The sequence below is a fragment of the Lithobates pipiens genome, unplaced genomic scaffold (genome assembly GCF_037356315.1).
Source record: "Lithobates pipiens isolate NorthernLeopardFrog02 unplaced genomic scaffold, aLitPip1_a1.2 Scaffold_8, whole genome shotgun sequence".
In the NCBI taxonomy this organism is placed as follows: Eukaryota; Metazoa; Chordata; class Amphibia; order Anura; family Ranidae; genus Lithobates; species Lithobates pipiens.
Window position 1 is genome coordinate 129,375,987 of NW_027507903.1, and position 17,026 is coordinate 129,393,012.

Consider the following 17,026-nt stretch of genomic DNA (forward strand, 5'->3'; position numbering starts at 1 on the left):
TAGTACTGCGCACGCGCAACTCTGAAACACTTACAAGTTCGCCAAACATCGTCTGCCAATCAGGAGGCAATGGGCTGAGATACAGGTTACCGGAAGTCATGTGGACGCCATGTTTGTACACCCGGCAGATGCTGAACGGAAGTGTTCTGTTCCGGACCTAGACCCGGATAGACACCGGTGACCTATCGCCAAGTAGACACGTCAGTGGCACCTCCCGGGTGCTCACCGGTTTATGGAGGGCCTGGGAGGTAAGTAGTAGGGACGTGGCTGTTCTTAGTTATCTGGCACGCTGTATGTAGAGGAGGGGACCGCCACTGGGGCACCTCATACTGACTGCCATCAGAAGAGGCCTCTGGTGGAGAGTATTTAAAGGTACTAGCCCCAAACAACCAGTTGAAGTGCATACAAGGGAGCTGCTTTACCCGACAAAGGGCTTGTATGCCTGCCCATCCTGTCTTGAAAGTTATACAGCTCTGCCTAGCAGAGATGGGGGGGCTGCAGTTTCTTTACTGCACTTTCACTTACCTTCAACAACTTACAGGTCCCCTCACAACTCCGTGACTGAACAGTGAAAAGAGAAGCAGCACGCTGGTGAGCTCCTCTCTCCCTCACTCTTCTCTCTCTTCCCATTAGCATGGCGTCTTACATCTGTCTCATTGTGCTGCTTCACTCCCCTCTCTCTGAGATCTGCTGTACAGGGACTGCAAGAGGCTGATATCATGTTGAATTCAATGGAACTTCAGTCATTTTTCATCTTTCCATCTATTAAATCTTCTTCTGCCCTTGTTTTAACTTTGGATAGTAAAACTTTTTTTCTGCCAGTAAATACCTTCTACTGCCCACTTCCTGTTTCTTGCCTAGGCTTATGACATCATGCACAGCTCATGAGAGTTTGGGGGGGGGGGGGGGTCATAAGAGGGCCAATGAGAGCTGCAGACCTGGAGGTGAGCCAGAAAGGGAACAGTGGGCAGCTTCAACTGTCCACAGTTAAAATGGATGCAGCCAGACTCGGTGGAGGGGGATTTCTGCACATATTTGGCAAGTACAGACTCACATTATATATAAAATAATATGCAAAGTGGTTGGAGGGAAGCTCCAGAATGACAGAAATATTTTATTACAAATTATGTGAGCAGACTGCAGTTCCTCTTTAAAGGGTAACTCCACTTTCGTGGGGGGAAAAAATATCAAAAGAGAAAAATATATAATCTATCATATACAATTGTGACTCCAGTCCTATTTTAATTGCGGGCCAGTTCACACCAAATGCAGTCCAGTGTGTGTGTGTGTGTGTGTGTTATTCAGCTATGAATAAGTGCCAGAACAAGGCATGAAACGCGTTTTTTTTGTTTTGTTTTTTTGTTTTGTTATCCTGTTTTTCCATATTTGATATGTGACTGCATTTGGATTTTATCGACCAATAAAGATGCCATTTCTCTGACGTTTTTTTTCTGCATCAAAAATTGCATGGAAAGTAGGTTATATGTTTTCCAATGGCATAGTTCCCATGCACTGAACCCTGGTAAGGGGGGGGGGAGCACCTTTTAAAAATGTGCATGCAGATAATGCATCTGGAATGGATCTGGAGTGCATTTTTTGTGGTGTGAGCCAGCCTGAATGATATTAAAAATGACCTTTCATTTTCAATCTGCAGCTCTGTAATTTTCTGAGAATGCAATATAGCTACGTGGAGGTGTTCTGTACACAGAATGCCCTCTCCTCCGACATTTCCTGCTTGTGTGATTGGCTGATTTTCCCAGAAGTCTGCACTAAGATACAAGTCAGGTTTCAGGTATCCCGTCAACAAAACCGTCCCAATAAGAAAGCACCTCTTAAGGGATGCAGACCCTGCGATTTTCCTCATTAGAGCCCTGCAGGTGCAGCAGCTGGTTGATAGTTATGAAACCACTCCCATTAGATTCATGTACTACATGGACACAGGGATTTCTTCAGAATAACAAAAGGTAGGAATTTGCAATAAAGTTTAACACCCTTAAAATGTACAGAGATTGTCCAGAGGGGAATATTTGTTTTTGTTTTTTCTCAACAAAAGTGGAGTTACTATTTAAAGTGGAACTTTCAATTAAAATTGAAAATGGGTGAACAGGTAGGAGATTTAATGCAGAAGAGACATGCTTTGTTTCTTCTGCATTCAAGTTATTTACTTTCCTGTCCACCCTTGTACAGTAAGCCGCACACGCACAGCTCACTGTACAAAGTCAGCAATGGCGAATCTGACTGAACTCCACACAGTCACGTGGACTGTGAACCTGGGATAAAGCAGTACTAAAGTATATAACTAGGTACAAATTTTTTGTTTTGGACAGGGTGGAGAGGGAATAAACCACCTGTCAGGTTTTTATTAGTGTCTGTGCCCCTATTAAAGGATACGTTCACCTTTTAGGAGGAACAGGTTACATGTTTCACCCGATTTTAGGGTGGAACATGCAACCTGTTCCCAGTGCTAAAGCTGCTGCCCCCTTCCCTGTGACAGTAATACGGGGAGAAGTTCCACATGCAAGCTGCCACTGTTTGAAAACACTGTGGCCACGTGGGGCACTGCACACACACAGCTCTGTGTGTCTGAATGAACTACAAGCCCCAGCGTCCTTAGCGGCTGCCGGCTTGTAGTTCTCAATGAACTGCCACAGAGCTGTAGAGTGCTGTGGGAGTTCATTGAGTCTTCCTGTCCGCGAGTATTGGTTTACCCGGATGGGATGTACGGGTAAGCCGATACACTTACAGTGTGCAGGAGACCTGCATGGCGTCTGCTATCTGCTGATCCAATGCTTTCCAGGCTCCTGCCATAACAAATAATAAATGCAATTTTTTTTTTTCAGGTAAAAAAAATAAAATAATGGCCATTTTATTTTTAAAAGTGAACATTTAGTCTTTAAGGGGAATCGCCCTCTCAATTTGTCCTGTTTTTCTATTCTCTTCAAACGTGAAAGTACAAGAAAATTCAAAATTTTGGGTTTTCCCCAGAACAGAAAGAAAGGCGAAATCTTCCAATGGGGACACTAGTTCTGGTGGCAACTGGGGTTACTTCGCTTTGGAGGGGTTTTTCTCTCGCTTCCTGTTTTGGCTCTAGGAAAGGAAGTGCAGTGAATTCTCCCCAGTTGGATATACTGCAGCAGGGCAGCTGCTCTGACACTTTTGGGTCTGGGGCGCGCTCCACCAGCAACCCACTCCCACTGTGATTATACACAGTGAGAGCCGGTTCACACAGGGGCAACACGACTTTCAACACAACTTTTGGAGGCAAATGGACATGACTTAAACACAACTTGGGCCAACTTACAACACGGCTTTAAGTCACCCCAGGCCAGGCGACTTTTGCCGTGGCCAATCAGAGAATGAGCTCTCAAGGGGGAACTCCACGCCAAATTTATTAAAAAAAAATTGGAGTGGGTTCCCCCTCGGAGAGCATACCAGGCCCTTAGGTACGGCTCGGGGGGGGGGGGGGGTTGCTCGCTCGTCCCCACCCCCTTTCCTGGCCGGCCGGGTAGCATGCTCGGATAAGGGTCTGGCATGGATCTGGGGGGGACCCCCACGCCGTTTTATTCAGCGTAGGGGGTTCCCCTTTAAAATCCATACCAGACCTAAGGGCCTGGTATGCTCGTGAAGGGGGAGCCCACACCAATTTTTTTAAAATAAATTTGGTGTGGAGTTCCCCCTTGAGAGCTGATAATTCTGTGAGTCGTCTCCGTATAGACGGAGATCCGACTTGGAGGCGACCTACATTGAAATCAATGGGTACCGGTCGCCTACAAGTCGGATAGAGGTAGTACAGGAACCTTTTCTGAAGTCGGAGCGACTTCAGTAGTGTGCATTAAGACGGCTCTCATTCACTTACATTGATTTTTACATGTAGTGCAACTTAAGGTGACTAGGGGCGACCTGAAGTCGTATATGAGTCGCCCCTGTGTGAACCGGCTCTGAGAGCCACTGCGGACTCCGCCGCCACCCGCTGATTACACAGTACACAAGGCACACTGCTGTTCTGTCAGAAGGAAAGGCACTGATTCTGTATTTCTGAAAAGCTGGAAAACGGATCATTGTCTTCCCCTAGTCAAAGCACCTCCCCCACAGTGAATAAGCACAACCTAGGCACACAGTTAATCCCTTCTCAACCAGTGTTATTAGTACAGTGACTATTTTTTGCACTGGTCGTCTAAAAGTGTCAGGTGTCCAATTTGTCTGCCACAATATTGCAGTCCTGTTATCCCGCTGATCGCCACCATAAAAGAAAAATAGAATACAATATCCTATAGTTTGCAGACACTATAACTTTTGTGCAAACCAATCAATATACGCTTATTGGTATTTTTATTTTTTTTACCAAAAATATGTAGCAGAATACATATTGGCCTAAATCAGGGATCTGCAATTAGCGGACCTCCAGCTGTTGCAAAACTACAAGTGCCATCATGCCTCTGCCTCTGGGTGTCATGCTTGTGGCTGTCAGTCTTGCTATGCCTCATGGGACTTGTAGTTCTGCAACAGCTGGTCTGCTAATTGCATATCCCTGTCGTTATCCACATTATCTGCATGCTGTGGCTCGCACCCGGATCCCTTCACCTGGAGCAATTATCCCTGAATTCCCAGGACCTGCCTTTGAGCGGTGGTGTATATCTCATTCACAGCACAGGAGCCGAGAAGCAGAGAATCGCCCAATAGGAGAATTTACACTTTAAAGGGGTTGTAAACCCTTTGTTATTTAAAAAAAAAAAAAAAAAGTCATACTTGCCTCCACTGTGCAGTTCGTTTTGCACAGTGTGGCCCTGATCATTGCCTTCTGGGGTCCCCCAGGGCCCTTGCGGCTCCTCCTCGCATTGCTAACCCCCCCCCCCCCCCCCCAGGAGAAGCGCTTTCCCTGGGGGGGGTTACCTTGCGGCTGCACTCCCGAGTCCAGCATTTGCACCCATAGACACAGAATGCCGGACTCGGCCCTGCCCCCTGGTGCCCACGTCATTGGATTTTATTGACAGCAGCGGGAGCCAGTGGCTGCACTGCTATCAATCTATCCAATCAAAGGCCGAGAACCGCAGGCAAGATAGGTACAGTGTGTCTCCGCTGAGGAGACGAACGGGCTCAGGTGAGTAAAAAGGGGGGCTGGTCAGTGACAGAAGTAGGATGTATTAAGGTAAAAACACAAGGGTCAATTTATTTTGGGGGGGGTACCTAGTTTTGGCTGGTACACGCTCCTACTTGTACTCAGATCGCCATCACAGGTCCCAGAAGACTGCAGGACCATTTACAAAGTGCAGTGATCAGCTGGCTGTGCACAGTTAAGATGCCAGTGTCGGAAACCAAAAACTAGTGAAGAGTTGGCCTGGGTGAGGTCGGTGCTGGATCCCTGGACAGTTAAGTGTCCTGTTAATTAAAAATCAGTAGCTACAGGATTTGTAGGCAATCTGCTGACTTAATTCTTTTTAGAGTGGAGAACCGATTAAACCAGGGCTCGACAAACCCCGGGCACCAGGTCGCATTTGCGACTAGAATTAGCGACCTGGGGCAGCACAGCTGGGGGTATCCTGTCCCTGTGCACCCCCCTGGCGTGACCGCGTCGGGCCGCGCCGCCGCCAGTCGGTAATTGAGGCCGCGGCTTTGAGGCCTTCTGCGGTCCTATGTTTCCTTCTGGAATCTGGCACCCTCTAGTGGTAGCTTTTACTGCCCGCCCATCTCCTCCCCTTTACTTAGAACCCCTAAATATTATATATATATTTTTTATTCTAACAACCTAAAGAATAAAATGGTGGTCGTTGCAATACTGTCTGTCAGACCATATTTGTGCAGCGGACTTACAATCGCACTTTTTTGGGGAAAAATTATTTAATTAAAAAAATAAGACAACAGTAAAGTTAGCCCAATTTTTTTTTTTATATTGTGAAAAATAATGTTACGCGAGTAAATTGATACCCAACATGTCACGCTATCTTCCCCTCGCTCGTCTCCATGTCAGGCCAGGGACAGGTCCGGATTGCCGTTACGGACCTGGCTCCTAACTTTTTTTAGCTGACTCCTAGATTCCAAGCAAATTTGTCAAGCCCTGGATTAAACCCTTTGGCGCTGGCACTTCCCGTCCCTTTAAGGGTTTTCAGATGCAGGGAGGTGGGGTCTATGATCACATGACCGCTGTGATTGGCTGTTACGGCAGTCACGTGATGGAAAAGCTCCCAATTTCGGGCAGAATTCGGGAGCTTTCTGTTGGCCGCTGGTAAATGTGCCAGGAGCACACAGGGTGTGCGCTCAAAGCACAGCTGGTTTTGCAATGTTGCACGCAAAAATGCGGCTGCTTGCCACCAAGGCCCATCTACCGAGAGGCTGCATATTTGCATGCTGTTGGTGCCAGCAGGTTAATTTTGTTTTACAGGTGAATGGTAGTATTTAGCTTGTGAATATTTTATTGGTATAGTACTCAAATGATTGATGTCTCATACAAGCAGTTGTTTTTTTATGTGCAATTAAGTTTTTTTTTCTATTGGATTTTTTTCTGTCCTCACATTTGTTACTTTGTGTTTTACCACTTTTTCATTTTCATGCAAATTTTCTGTGCAACTTCACACATCATTTTTCATTTATCCTCTTTGCTGCCTTTTTATTCAGGGTGATGGACTAGTTGTGCCATGGAGAAGCTGGGTATGAATTTTGGAAGTGGCCCAAGCAAGAAAGAATTGCAGGATTTAGTGGAAACTCAGCGGAAGCAGTTGCTGCAATATCAAACTCGACTAAAGGATGTCGTGCGGGCATACAAGGGTCTTTTGAAGGAGAAGGAAGCTTTGGAAGCCAGTCTTCAGGTTTTGTCTACTTCTCAGGAACCCAGAGTACTGTCCTCAGATGTTGAAGAGCCAAATGATGACCAGCAGTCTATACACAGTGAAGATAGTGTGGATACAGCAGGCAGCTTTCCCAGTGCCAGGGGAGGGGAAACCAGTGAAGATGAAAGACTGGAGTGTGTACAACCTGTTGGTGGTACAGGTGCAGAAGAGGCAAGTGGTTCAGAGAGCGGAGTCAGCACAGCTAGTGGAGAAGGTGGACCTTCCACCCCCGTGGATACAGACAGAAGAATGGTGCAAGTTAAGAACCAGCTTGCCACTCTTACCAGGTTAGTCTGTAGGATTTATGTATGTTATTGCTTTCAGATTTTGTGCATTTTGGTGACAAATAAAAATGAGCGGTTTTGCTTTATTTGATGCAAGAACCTTGCCACAACCACAAGTACTGCGTTGCTATGGTTCTCAGATCCATAACTAAAAGCTCTTATACTCTGGAGTAAGTACAGCTGAAAAAAAGCAGATGCTTCAGAATTCTGTAAAGTGCACCCAGCCTAAAATCACTTTTGGTAAAAATACCTTTTTAGCCCTATTTCATAAGTTCTACTGATAGAAACTGCTTGAAAACACAATCGCCACCGATTTAAAATATTTATTTTATTTTTGCAAAGATGCTGGTGTTTGCAGATAATTTTTGGCATAGATGGTCAATTTGTTTGTAATGAAAACTTGTATCTTCTATCTTTTAGTGCCTTGGCTACAGTTACACAAGAGAAATCTCGCATGGAGGCTTCCTACCAAGCAGACAAAAGAAAGGCAAAGCAGGAGATGGAAGAAACAGTTCAGAGGATGCAAGAAGAACATGAAAACTTATGGCAAGAGATTCAGGGGTTACAAGCTCAGCTGGCTGAGACAAAGACCAGGCTCATAAGTCAGCAGCATGACCGTGCACAAGAGCAAGCAGACCACTCGGTAATGCTGAAGGAGCTGCAGCGTCTAGTGCAGGGAGAACGAGACCAAAGGCATGAAGTTGAACTCCGTTTAGAAGAGGCACGGCAGGAGCTGGCGGGGAGATCTGAGCTTGCAGTCAGGGCAGAGGCAGCAGAAGACCAAACCAAAAGGCTGCGTAAGGAAATTGAAGATGTGAGAAAGCAACTTCAGGAGGCAAAAAGACAGAAAGCTGAACCCGACCCTGCAGTACAGGAGCTGCAGGAAGAGTTGTGTGCTGTGAAGAAAGAAATGGAAGCTCTGCTGCAAGAGGAGAGGCATAAGGTAACTTTTTCTGAGATCAGTTATAATACACAGCTGTTCACATGCACTGCCACATAAAAATGTCTTCTATCAGCATTCAACCTGTTTTGGTCACTTGTTAATATTTTTACATATATTTTATATATTGAGTTGATCTGCAGAGTAGCTTACACTTTTTACACTACACCTGAAACGAAACAAAAGAGCGGATCTCACTAGAGCCTGTATTAGGGCCGGTTCACACTGCGAGCCGCAGCGAGGCGTCTCCGACTTCCTCGCCGCGACTTGCAGGGGGGGTCAGCGGCGACTTGCAGAGGACTTCTGCATAGAAGTCAATGCAAGTCGCCCCCGAAGTCGCCCCGAAGTAGTACAGGAACCTTTTTTCTGAGTCGGAGCGACTCGAGTCGCTCCTCTCAGAACGGTTCCATTGTACTCAATGGGGACGACTTGCGGGAGCGAGGCGAGGCGAGCCGTGTCGCCTCGCCTCGCGCCGCAGTGTGAACCGGCCCTTAGGGGATAAAGGTGTGTCTGGTATTGAAGTTGGAATTCTTGTTGGCCATACCACAGCCTTCTCATTGACTAGGATATGGTGTGGCTATAATCCACACTGATTACAGAAATATCTATCTATATGCATACTATATGTTCCTGAAGTACTCAAAGACCAAAAATAATTCAGTTTCTGCATTAGTGGTTAATACAATTCCTGTTTTATTTGTAAGTATATGTACATATACATAGTTGAAATGCCTATATATTGAGCTGTTTTATCGCCCAAAGAGGTTTGTAGTCCTATCCAGTCAGACCCAATATTTCCATAAGTCTACCAGACAGCACAGCCAGCTTGGTGTCCTGACTTTCTCTACTGTGGTCAAGCAATGCAATCGCCAACCTGCTGTGATTGCACAGTACAAAAAGAAACAACCTTCTAATGAGGTCATCTGTTTACTATTGTCAGCGAATGTGAATGGAGGACACCTAACTCTTCCACCCTGAGTGTCAAGAGAAATTTAAAGGGGTTGTAAAGGTAATTTTTTTTATTTTCTACATAGGTTCCTTTAAGCTAGTGCATTGTTGGTTCACTTATCTTTTCCTTCGATTTCCCTTCTAAATGTTTTTTTTCTTTGTTTTCTTTGTCTAAATTTCTCACTTCCTGTTTCACCCCAGTAAGCTGTTCAGTAAGCTGTTCTGGCTGACTAACCACCAGCTCGGATGATGGTGAGAAGTTTACTGAGGAGAAACAGGAAGTGAGATATTCAGACAAAGCAAAAAAACATTTAGAAGGGAAATCAAAGGAAAAGGTAAGTGAACCAACAATGCACTAGCTTAAAGGAACCTATGTAGAAAATAAAAATTTTACCTTTACAACCCCTTTAAGCATTTATACTGTTCTATATTTAAAAAAAAAAATAAAAAAAAAAAGTTTTTTTCCTATAAATACTTTACTGAATTAATTTGTGTTGTGTGTTTTTTTTTTTTTTTTTTTTTTTTTTCCTGCCTAAAGTCCAGTTTAATTCTAGAAAAGACATTTAAAATTGAAAAACAGTTTATTTTCGTTCCTATTTTAAATAAATATTTTTTTAAAGTATAATCACTTGATATGGGATTGGCTAATTCTTAGGCCAAGGGGGGTTATACTAGTAAAGCTGAAAACACATCATAACCCCCTCCCAGCTTAACTAACCCTTAGATTTTAGCTTGTGTCCTTAGGTAATGGATGAGCCTGCAGCTATCTCTCTAAAGATCTCCTTTCAGAGTCTTGATCCCTATTTCCTGACATATTCCTATTGCCCTTGCTGGAATAGAGGATAGCTTCTTGGTTTACAGCAATGGGGACTGTACCTAGCATGCCAGAACTGGGAAAGCTTGTAATGTTGCCAGACCGCACTGGATCCTGTGGATAGCAATCTGCCAGTGAAGGTGACCTTGCTGGCAGGGTGCTTTACAGGTCCAGAACAGCGATTCTCCTGGAGGAAATTCAAGTAATTGAAGGTCCTGTAAAATGTTCCTGCCGTGAGGTTACAACCAAAAAACTTTAAATTCATTTTTTTTGGTGATTTTATGTGATAGACCAACACAGTGGCACATCATTGTGAAGTAAAAGAAAAACAAATGTTTTTCAATTTTTTTTTTTTTTACAAATTTGTGCAAAGTGTGGCGTGCATTTGTATTCAGCCCCCCTGAGTCAATACTTTGTAGAACCACCTTTCGCTGCAGTTACAGCTGCAAGTCTTTTTGGGGATGTCTCTACCAGCTTTGCACATCTAGGGAGTGACATTTTTGCCCATTCTTCTTTGCAAAATAGCTCAAGCTCTGTCAGATTGCATGGACAGCATCTGTGAACAGCAATTTCAAGTCTTGCCACAGATTCTCAATTGGATTCAGGTTTGGACTTTGACTGGGCCATTCTGACAAACGAATATGCTCTGATCTAAACCATTCCGTTGTAGCTCTGGCTGTATGTTTAGGGTTTTTGTCCTGCTGGAAGGGGAACCTCCGCCCTAGTCTCAAGTCTTTTGCAGACTCTAACAGGTTTTCTTCTACGGTTGCCCTGTATTTGGCTCCATTCATCTTCCCATCAACTCTGATCAGCTTCTCTGTCCCTGCTGAAGAAAATCCCTACAACATGATACTACCACTATGTTTCACAGTGAGGATAGCGTGTTCAGGGCGATGTGCAGTGTTAGTTTTCCACTACACATAGTGTTTTGCTTTTAGGCCACACAGTTCTCAAGTTTGGACTCAATCTGACCTTCTTCTACATGTTTGCTGTGTCCCCACATGGCTTCTAGCAAACTACAAATGGGACTTCTTGTGGCTTTTTTTTTTTTTTCAACAATGGTTTTCTTCTTGCTACACTTCCATGAAAGGCCAGATTTGTGGAGTGCACAACTAGTAGTTGTCCTGTGGACAGATTCTCCCACCTGAGCTGTGGATCTCTGCAGCTTCTCCAGAGTTACCATGGGCCTCTTGGCTGATTCTCTGATTAATGATTTTCTTGTCCAGCCTGTCCGTTTAGGGGGATAGCCATGTCTTGGTAGGTTTGCAGTTGTGCCACACTCTTTCCACTTTCGGATGATGGATTGAACAGTGCTCCGTGAGATGTTCAAAGCTTGGGATATTTTTTCATAACCTAACTCTGCTTTAAACTTCTCCACAACTTTATCTCTTACCTGTCTGGTGTGTTCCTTGGCTTTCACAATGCTGTTTGTTCACTGAGGTTCTCTAACAAACCTCTGAGGGCTTTAAAGAACCGCTGTATTTATGAGATTAAATTATACACAGGTGGACACTATTTACTAATGAATGCAGTTCCACTAGATTTCAGTTAGGGGTATCAGAGTAAAGGGGCTGAATACAAATGCATGCCACACTTTTCAGGTATTTATTTGTAAACCCTTTTGAAAAACATTTTATCATTTTCCTTCCACTTTACAATTATGTGCCACTTTGTGTTGGTCTATTATATAAATGAGGAACATTTCAAGGGGTGTGAATGTGTAAATTTTTATTTTTTTTTCCAACGCACTGTAGCTTTGCAAACATGAACAGAAGCTAACGGGTCTTTGCGTCACACATTTATGAAGTTCTACCAGGTAGATGTTTCTGCCTCTGCAGATGCCAGTTTTGGATTTAAGGTCTTGCGGGCATCTTTGTATTGGGGTTCTCCCTTCTTCTCTTTTGGACATTTGGCCTTGTTGCTGTGCTGCCTATCCCTCATGCTCAGTGCTTTGGGACATCCCAAGTAGTCATGAATATGAAGTCCTTTTGTTTCCGATGTATAATTTAATAAATTGGAACTTTTTTTGGTTTGCTTGTAAAATCTTTGGAGTACATCACATCCTATGTCCATTACCTAAGGATGCTAGCAACAAACTGAAGGGATACTGGGAGTGGGAGGTGTTAAGCAGGGCTGGGTATTCAGGTTTGCTTTGCTCAATCACCTGGGAGTTGAAGCATAAGCCATGGGTCCAAGAATTATCCATTCCTGTGATGTAAGATTAAGAAAAGCACTATCTCTGCGTTAGCACACCTAGTTTGTCCATCTTTGTATTTTATATTTGCTCTGCATTTTAATAGTTACAATTTTTATGTTGCTTACTTCTTTACTCCTGGTTACAGCGGCTGGCGGAGGAGCAACATAACGTGCAGAGATTCCTTCAAGAAGAAGAAAGAATGCGTTCCCTTGAATCTCAGGTGTCTGAGCTATCTGAGCTTTTGGGAGCAGCAGAAACATCCAAACAGAGGGATCAAATCGCTATCCGGAAACTACGAGACCGTGTCATTCAGTTGGAAACAGAAAATAAAACTATTGCTATGGCTTCTTCACTGCAAACCCCTGCTGAATCTCTTCTAAATAAACTTCCCATAGCAGAAGACAATAATGATGGGCAAGAGCCTCATGGATCTGTTCTGTTTTATCAACAAGAACTCCAGCAGTTAAGAGAGGAGTTTGAGCGTTACAAAGCTCGAGCTCAGGGGGTGCTGAGGACCAAAGGGGCACGGGATGGCGAGCTGGAGGCTGGAAAACAAAAAATGGCAGAGTTAAAAGAGAAATACGTCTCCCTGAGATTGGCAGCCGAGGAGGCCGAGAATAAGCACAAAATGGAGATGGAGGCTGTCCGGAAGGAGCTAGTACTATTGGCTCAGGCTCACAGACAGGAGCTTGAGCAAGTAAGAAAAGAGAGCAGAGAAAATATGGCACGAATGGAAGAAGAACTGAGACAGCACAGAGAAAGGGTGTTAGCTGTGCTAGCAGAGAAAGAGCAGGAACTGGAGAAACTGAGAGAGGCCAAGATTCCAAATGGCATCCCCCCACCATCATTGGACCCTTTAGATAATGGTTTAGAGCTCCCATCCTGCAATTCCTCTGGTCTTCTTGTTTATGTGGAACAGTTGTCCCGTAAAGAAGCTGAGATTGGAATCCTGAGGCGGAGAAAGCATGAGCTGGAAGCAGAAATACAAAGTATGCATGAACGGTTTGCAGAGAAAAGCGAGGAGATGCTAAATTTGCGTGAACAGGTTCAAAAGGCTCTACGGGACAGAAGCAGAGAAGGGGCAAACATGGAGTATCTGAAAAATGTGTTGTTGGGATTTTTAACAATGTCAGATCCCTGTGGGAGACAACACACTTTAAGTGCACTTCTGACAGTCCTACACTTCTCCCCAGAGGAGCGAAATGCAGCTATGCGGGCCCAAGATAGCAGTAGGTGGTGGGTAGGAGGAAAGAGGTGACTTGAAATTTCAGGCTTTCATCAATACAAAAGGCAAAATAATTCAGTGGAATATGACGACTTCTTGCTATGGGGGCATTCTAATGCACAATTGTAAACTGCATTATAGTGTTTTATTTAATCTAGGGACCAGTTACAGATGCTGATGAGTAGATGATGGGTACATCATGATTAGGGTATTTAAGGCTTTATGTATACCTATTTTATTTATTTTTTTCCCCACCCTACATACATTTGAAATTAAATGGGGTTTTATTGGTTTCATTAACATGTTTGAAAATAGCTGTACAAACACAGGCTGATTTAAAAGTGGTTGTATAGGCTCAAGGTTTCTTTTTACCCTCATGCATTCTATGCATGAAGATAAAAAAAAATCTTCTATGTGCAGTATCCCCCATAATCCTTACCTGTGCCCCATCACGATCCAGCCTCGGCTGTCCAGGGACTCTTTCTCCTCATTGGCTGAGACCGCAGCGGGAGCGAGGCTGCCTGGGTGCCCCCCTACCAAACTGTTTGCTTTGGAGGCACTTAGGAGGGAGGGGCCAGGAGTGCCAGCGGGAGCCCAAGAAGAGGAGGATCAGGACTGTTCTGTGCAAAACCACTACACAGAACAGGGAAGACATGCTTGTTGTTAAAGGATTTTGTTTTATCTTTATTTTTTAAAATATTTCAAAGTACCGTAAGTGGACTTTTTAGCACACCTGCATGGAATGGTCCCAGCGTCTCTAACAAACTACATGTTTTCCAGTCTCCACCTGCCAGGATGTTTGCTGTGCAACCTGTTCAGCATCATACAGCCTTGTCTTTATAATCTTCACTGTCAGGTGCGCTACAATCTCCATTACCAACAGTGGAAAGTCTGTGCTGCAGCAAAGAGAGAAAATATATATTAAAAAAAATATATATTTATATTATATTATATTATATTATAAAAATTTTCTCTCCAGAGAGCAGGGACAAGTATGTGGTTTGTAAGGAATGCTGGGGGAAAGTAGTGGTCTGTACATAATCCCAGAAACATTGGGCAGTAGTAAAGCAGTTGACCATTAGGAAGCAGTCAGATGCCATGTTTTATTTGTGAGATTAAAATCAAATTGCTTACCTTTTAGGTAACATCACCCCTTGAATTTTTGGAAATTATACAAATAAAATATAACATGAATACTGGTGTGCCAAATTTACCACTACAAATTATGTTCTCCAGACCAATAAGAACAAGAGTAAGGCCGCGTACACACGCGGGGACTGTTCGCTCAACTTTGTCCGTCAAACAGTTTCAGCAAACAGTCCGCTCAAAATTAGCATGGACGGACTTGCCCACACACGACGAACGAACAGTTTGCTGAAACCGTGCGCGATGACGTGAACGGCACGTACGACGGGACGGAAAATACGACGTCCTATACACTGCATTACAACTTTCGGCGTGTAAATCCTTTCTGAGCATGCGCGGAACTTAGTTTGACGAACAAGCCTACACACGAGGGGACTGTTCGCTGAAACCAAGTTTCAGCGGACAGTTTTTCGGAATTTCCGAAAAACTTTGTTCAGCAGACTGTTCGCTGAAACTGTCCGCTGAAAGCCCACACACGGGCGGACTGTCCGCCGAAACACTGTTCAGCGGACAAAGTTGGGCGAACAGTCCCCGCGTGTGTACGCGGCCTAAGATCTAAAATAAATACCACTCTGAAAAGTTCTGGAAAACTTGAACCATTGGTGGGGGAGAAGTTTGGAAATCACTGCTATATATTGTTGTATAAAAAAATAAATGCAGCACATCGGTTAGGAAATTACAATGAGAATACATCAGTATTACAAAATTCACAAAAAAGGAGCACAAGATTTTCATAATGTTTCTGAGGGGGGGGGGGGCGAGCAGCAGGAGAAGACCATTCTATGTGTTATGCATAGTATAACACTTTCCTGGTTCAGCTGCTCAGGCAGAAGAAGTATTTCATCCAGTAGCTGCCATTGGACAGTTGGCATAGATCAAGTTAGTACTAGTGTGAAAAAAGAAATCCCGACGATTGTATCACATCTGTTCCCCATTATTATTTTTGTTGCAGATGAAACCATTATGCTTCATTTCCTGCACAAATATGAGTGTACATTACTTTTGGGGGGAAAAAAATATTACGACAGTAGACACATCTAATGTCTATCATACGTGGATGATTTTAGGTACTTGTTTAGATTCTGAAGTTCAATAGATAAAACACTACAATTCACTTCTGCAAATTATTACAAAAGGGGGGAAAAAAAATCTATCCTGTCAGCATTGCTTGTAAATATAATAAAGTATTTGATTTTAAAGTTATATCTTTCTGTATTTTTAATAAAGGGTTAATATTAAAACCGATCGCATGGGGATGGGTATAACGATCAAAGCAGCATTAAATCCAAAAAGAAAACATTTTATTATATTGCAGCTTACCAATTCTTAGAGGTAGTGGCTACATTCGTTTCTTTTTTTGGCTTTTTCTTATTTCCCCCCCCCCCCCCCCCTTTTTTTCATGTGGTTATCTTACCAATAGGTAGAGCTGCACGATTCTCGCCAAAATGAGAATCCAATTTAAAAAAGATCATAATTTTCATAAAATCTTTCACATTATACAAAGAAAATTGGGCTAACTTTACTGGTTAGTTGTATTCTTTTTTTGTTCATTAACCACTTCAGCCCCATACCATTTTGCTGGCCAAAGACCAGACCACTTTTTGCGATTCAGCACTGCGTCGCTTTAACTGACAATTGCGCGGTCATGCGACATGGCTCCCAAACAAAATTGGTGTCCTTTTTTTCCTACAAATAGAGCTTTCTTTTGGTGGTATTTGATCACCCCTGCGGTTTTTATTTTTTGCGCTATAAACAAAAATAGAGAGACAATTTTGAAAAAAAAACGCATTGTTTACTTTTTGTTATAATAAATATCCCCCAAAAATGTATAAAAAAAATAAAAATTTCCCTCAGTTTAGGCCGATACGTATTCTTCTACATATTTTTGGTAAAAACAAATTGCAATAAGCGATTATTGATTGGTTTGCGCAAAAGTTATAGTTTATAAAATAGGGGATAGTTTTATGACATTTTTATTGATGGGTTTTTTTTTTTCATTAGTAAAGGCGGCAATCAGCGATTTTTTTTTTTTTTTTTTTTTGTTTTTTTTTTTTTTTTGTGACTGCGAGATTATGGCGGACACGTTGGACATTTTTGACACCTTTTTGGGACCATTGTCATTTATACAGCAATCGCTGATATACAAATGCAGTGATTCCTGTGTAAATGACACTCGCAGTGAAGGGGTTAACCAGTGGGTGGCAGTGTAGGGGTTAAGTGTTCCTAGGGGTGTGTTACTAACTGTGGGGGGCTGGGCTTTCTTTTAGTGAACACTGATCTCTGCTCCAATCACATGGAGCAGAGATCGGCGTCACTTGTTGCTAGGCAGAACGGGGAGATGCTGTTTACATCGGCATCTCCCAGTTCAGCTGCCCCATGAGACGATTGCAGGTATGCCCACGGCGATCGAGTCCGCGGGACCCACAACCAGACTCACGGGGGTCCCGACCGGCGCGCTTGCGATGGCAGGGTGGCATTTAAGATTGACTGTACCTGTACGCCAATATGTCTGCCCGTGCCATTCTTCTGACTTACATCGGCGTGCGCCAGTCGGGAAGTGGGTTAAAGTGTAATTTTTTTTTTTCGAAAAAAAAACTGTATTTGAACGACTACAACACAAATACAGTGTGAAATAAAATATTGCCACAACC

At 43.5% G+C, this 17,026-nt stretch overlaps 1 protein-coding gene across 2 annotated transcripts; it reads left to right on the forward strand.

The window, feature by feature from the left end:
- The first annotated feature begins 91 nt into the window (after window positions 1-91).
- GCC1 (GRIP and coiled-coil domain containing 1) lies at window positions 92-15,578 on the forward strand. 2 transcript variants are annotated; one of them, XM_077473578.1, is made up of 4 exons: window positions 92-248; window positions 6,610-7,108; window positions 7,526-8,048; window positions 12,150-15,578. In XM_077473578.1, exons 2-4 carry the CDS (start codon window positions 6,630-6,632, stop codon window positions 13,260-13,262), a joined length of 2,115 nt encoding a protein of 704 aa, XP_077329704.1. In that variant the 5' UTR covers window positions 92-248; window positions 6,610-6,629; the 3' UTR covers window positions 13,263-15,578. The 2 variants fall into 2 exon arrangements, with proteins under 2 accessions (XP_077329704.1, XP_077329705.1); XM_077473579.1 differs by having other exon boundaries at window positions 229-372.
- Window positions 15,579-17,026: the final 1,448 nt, after the last annotated feature.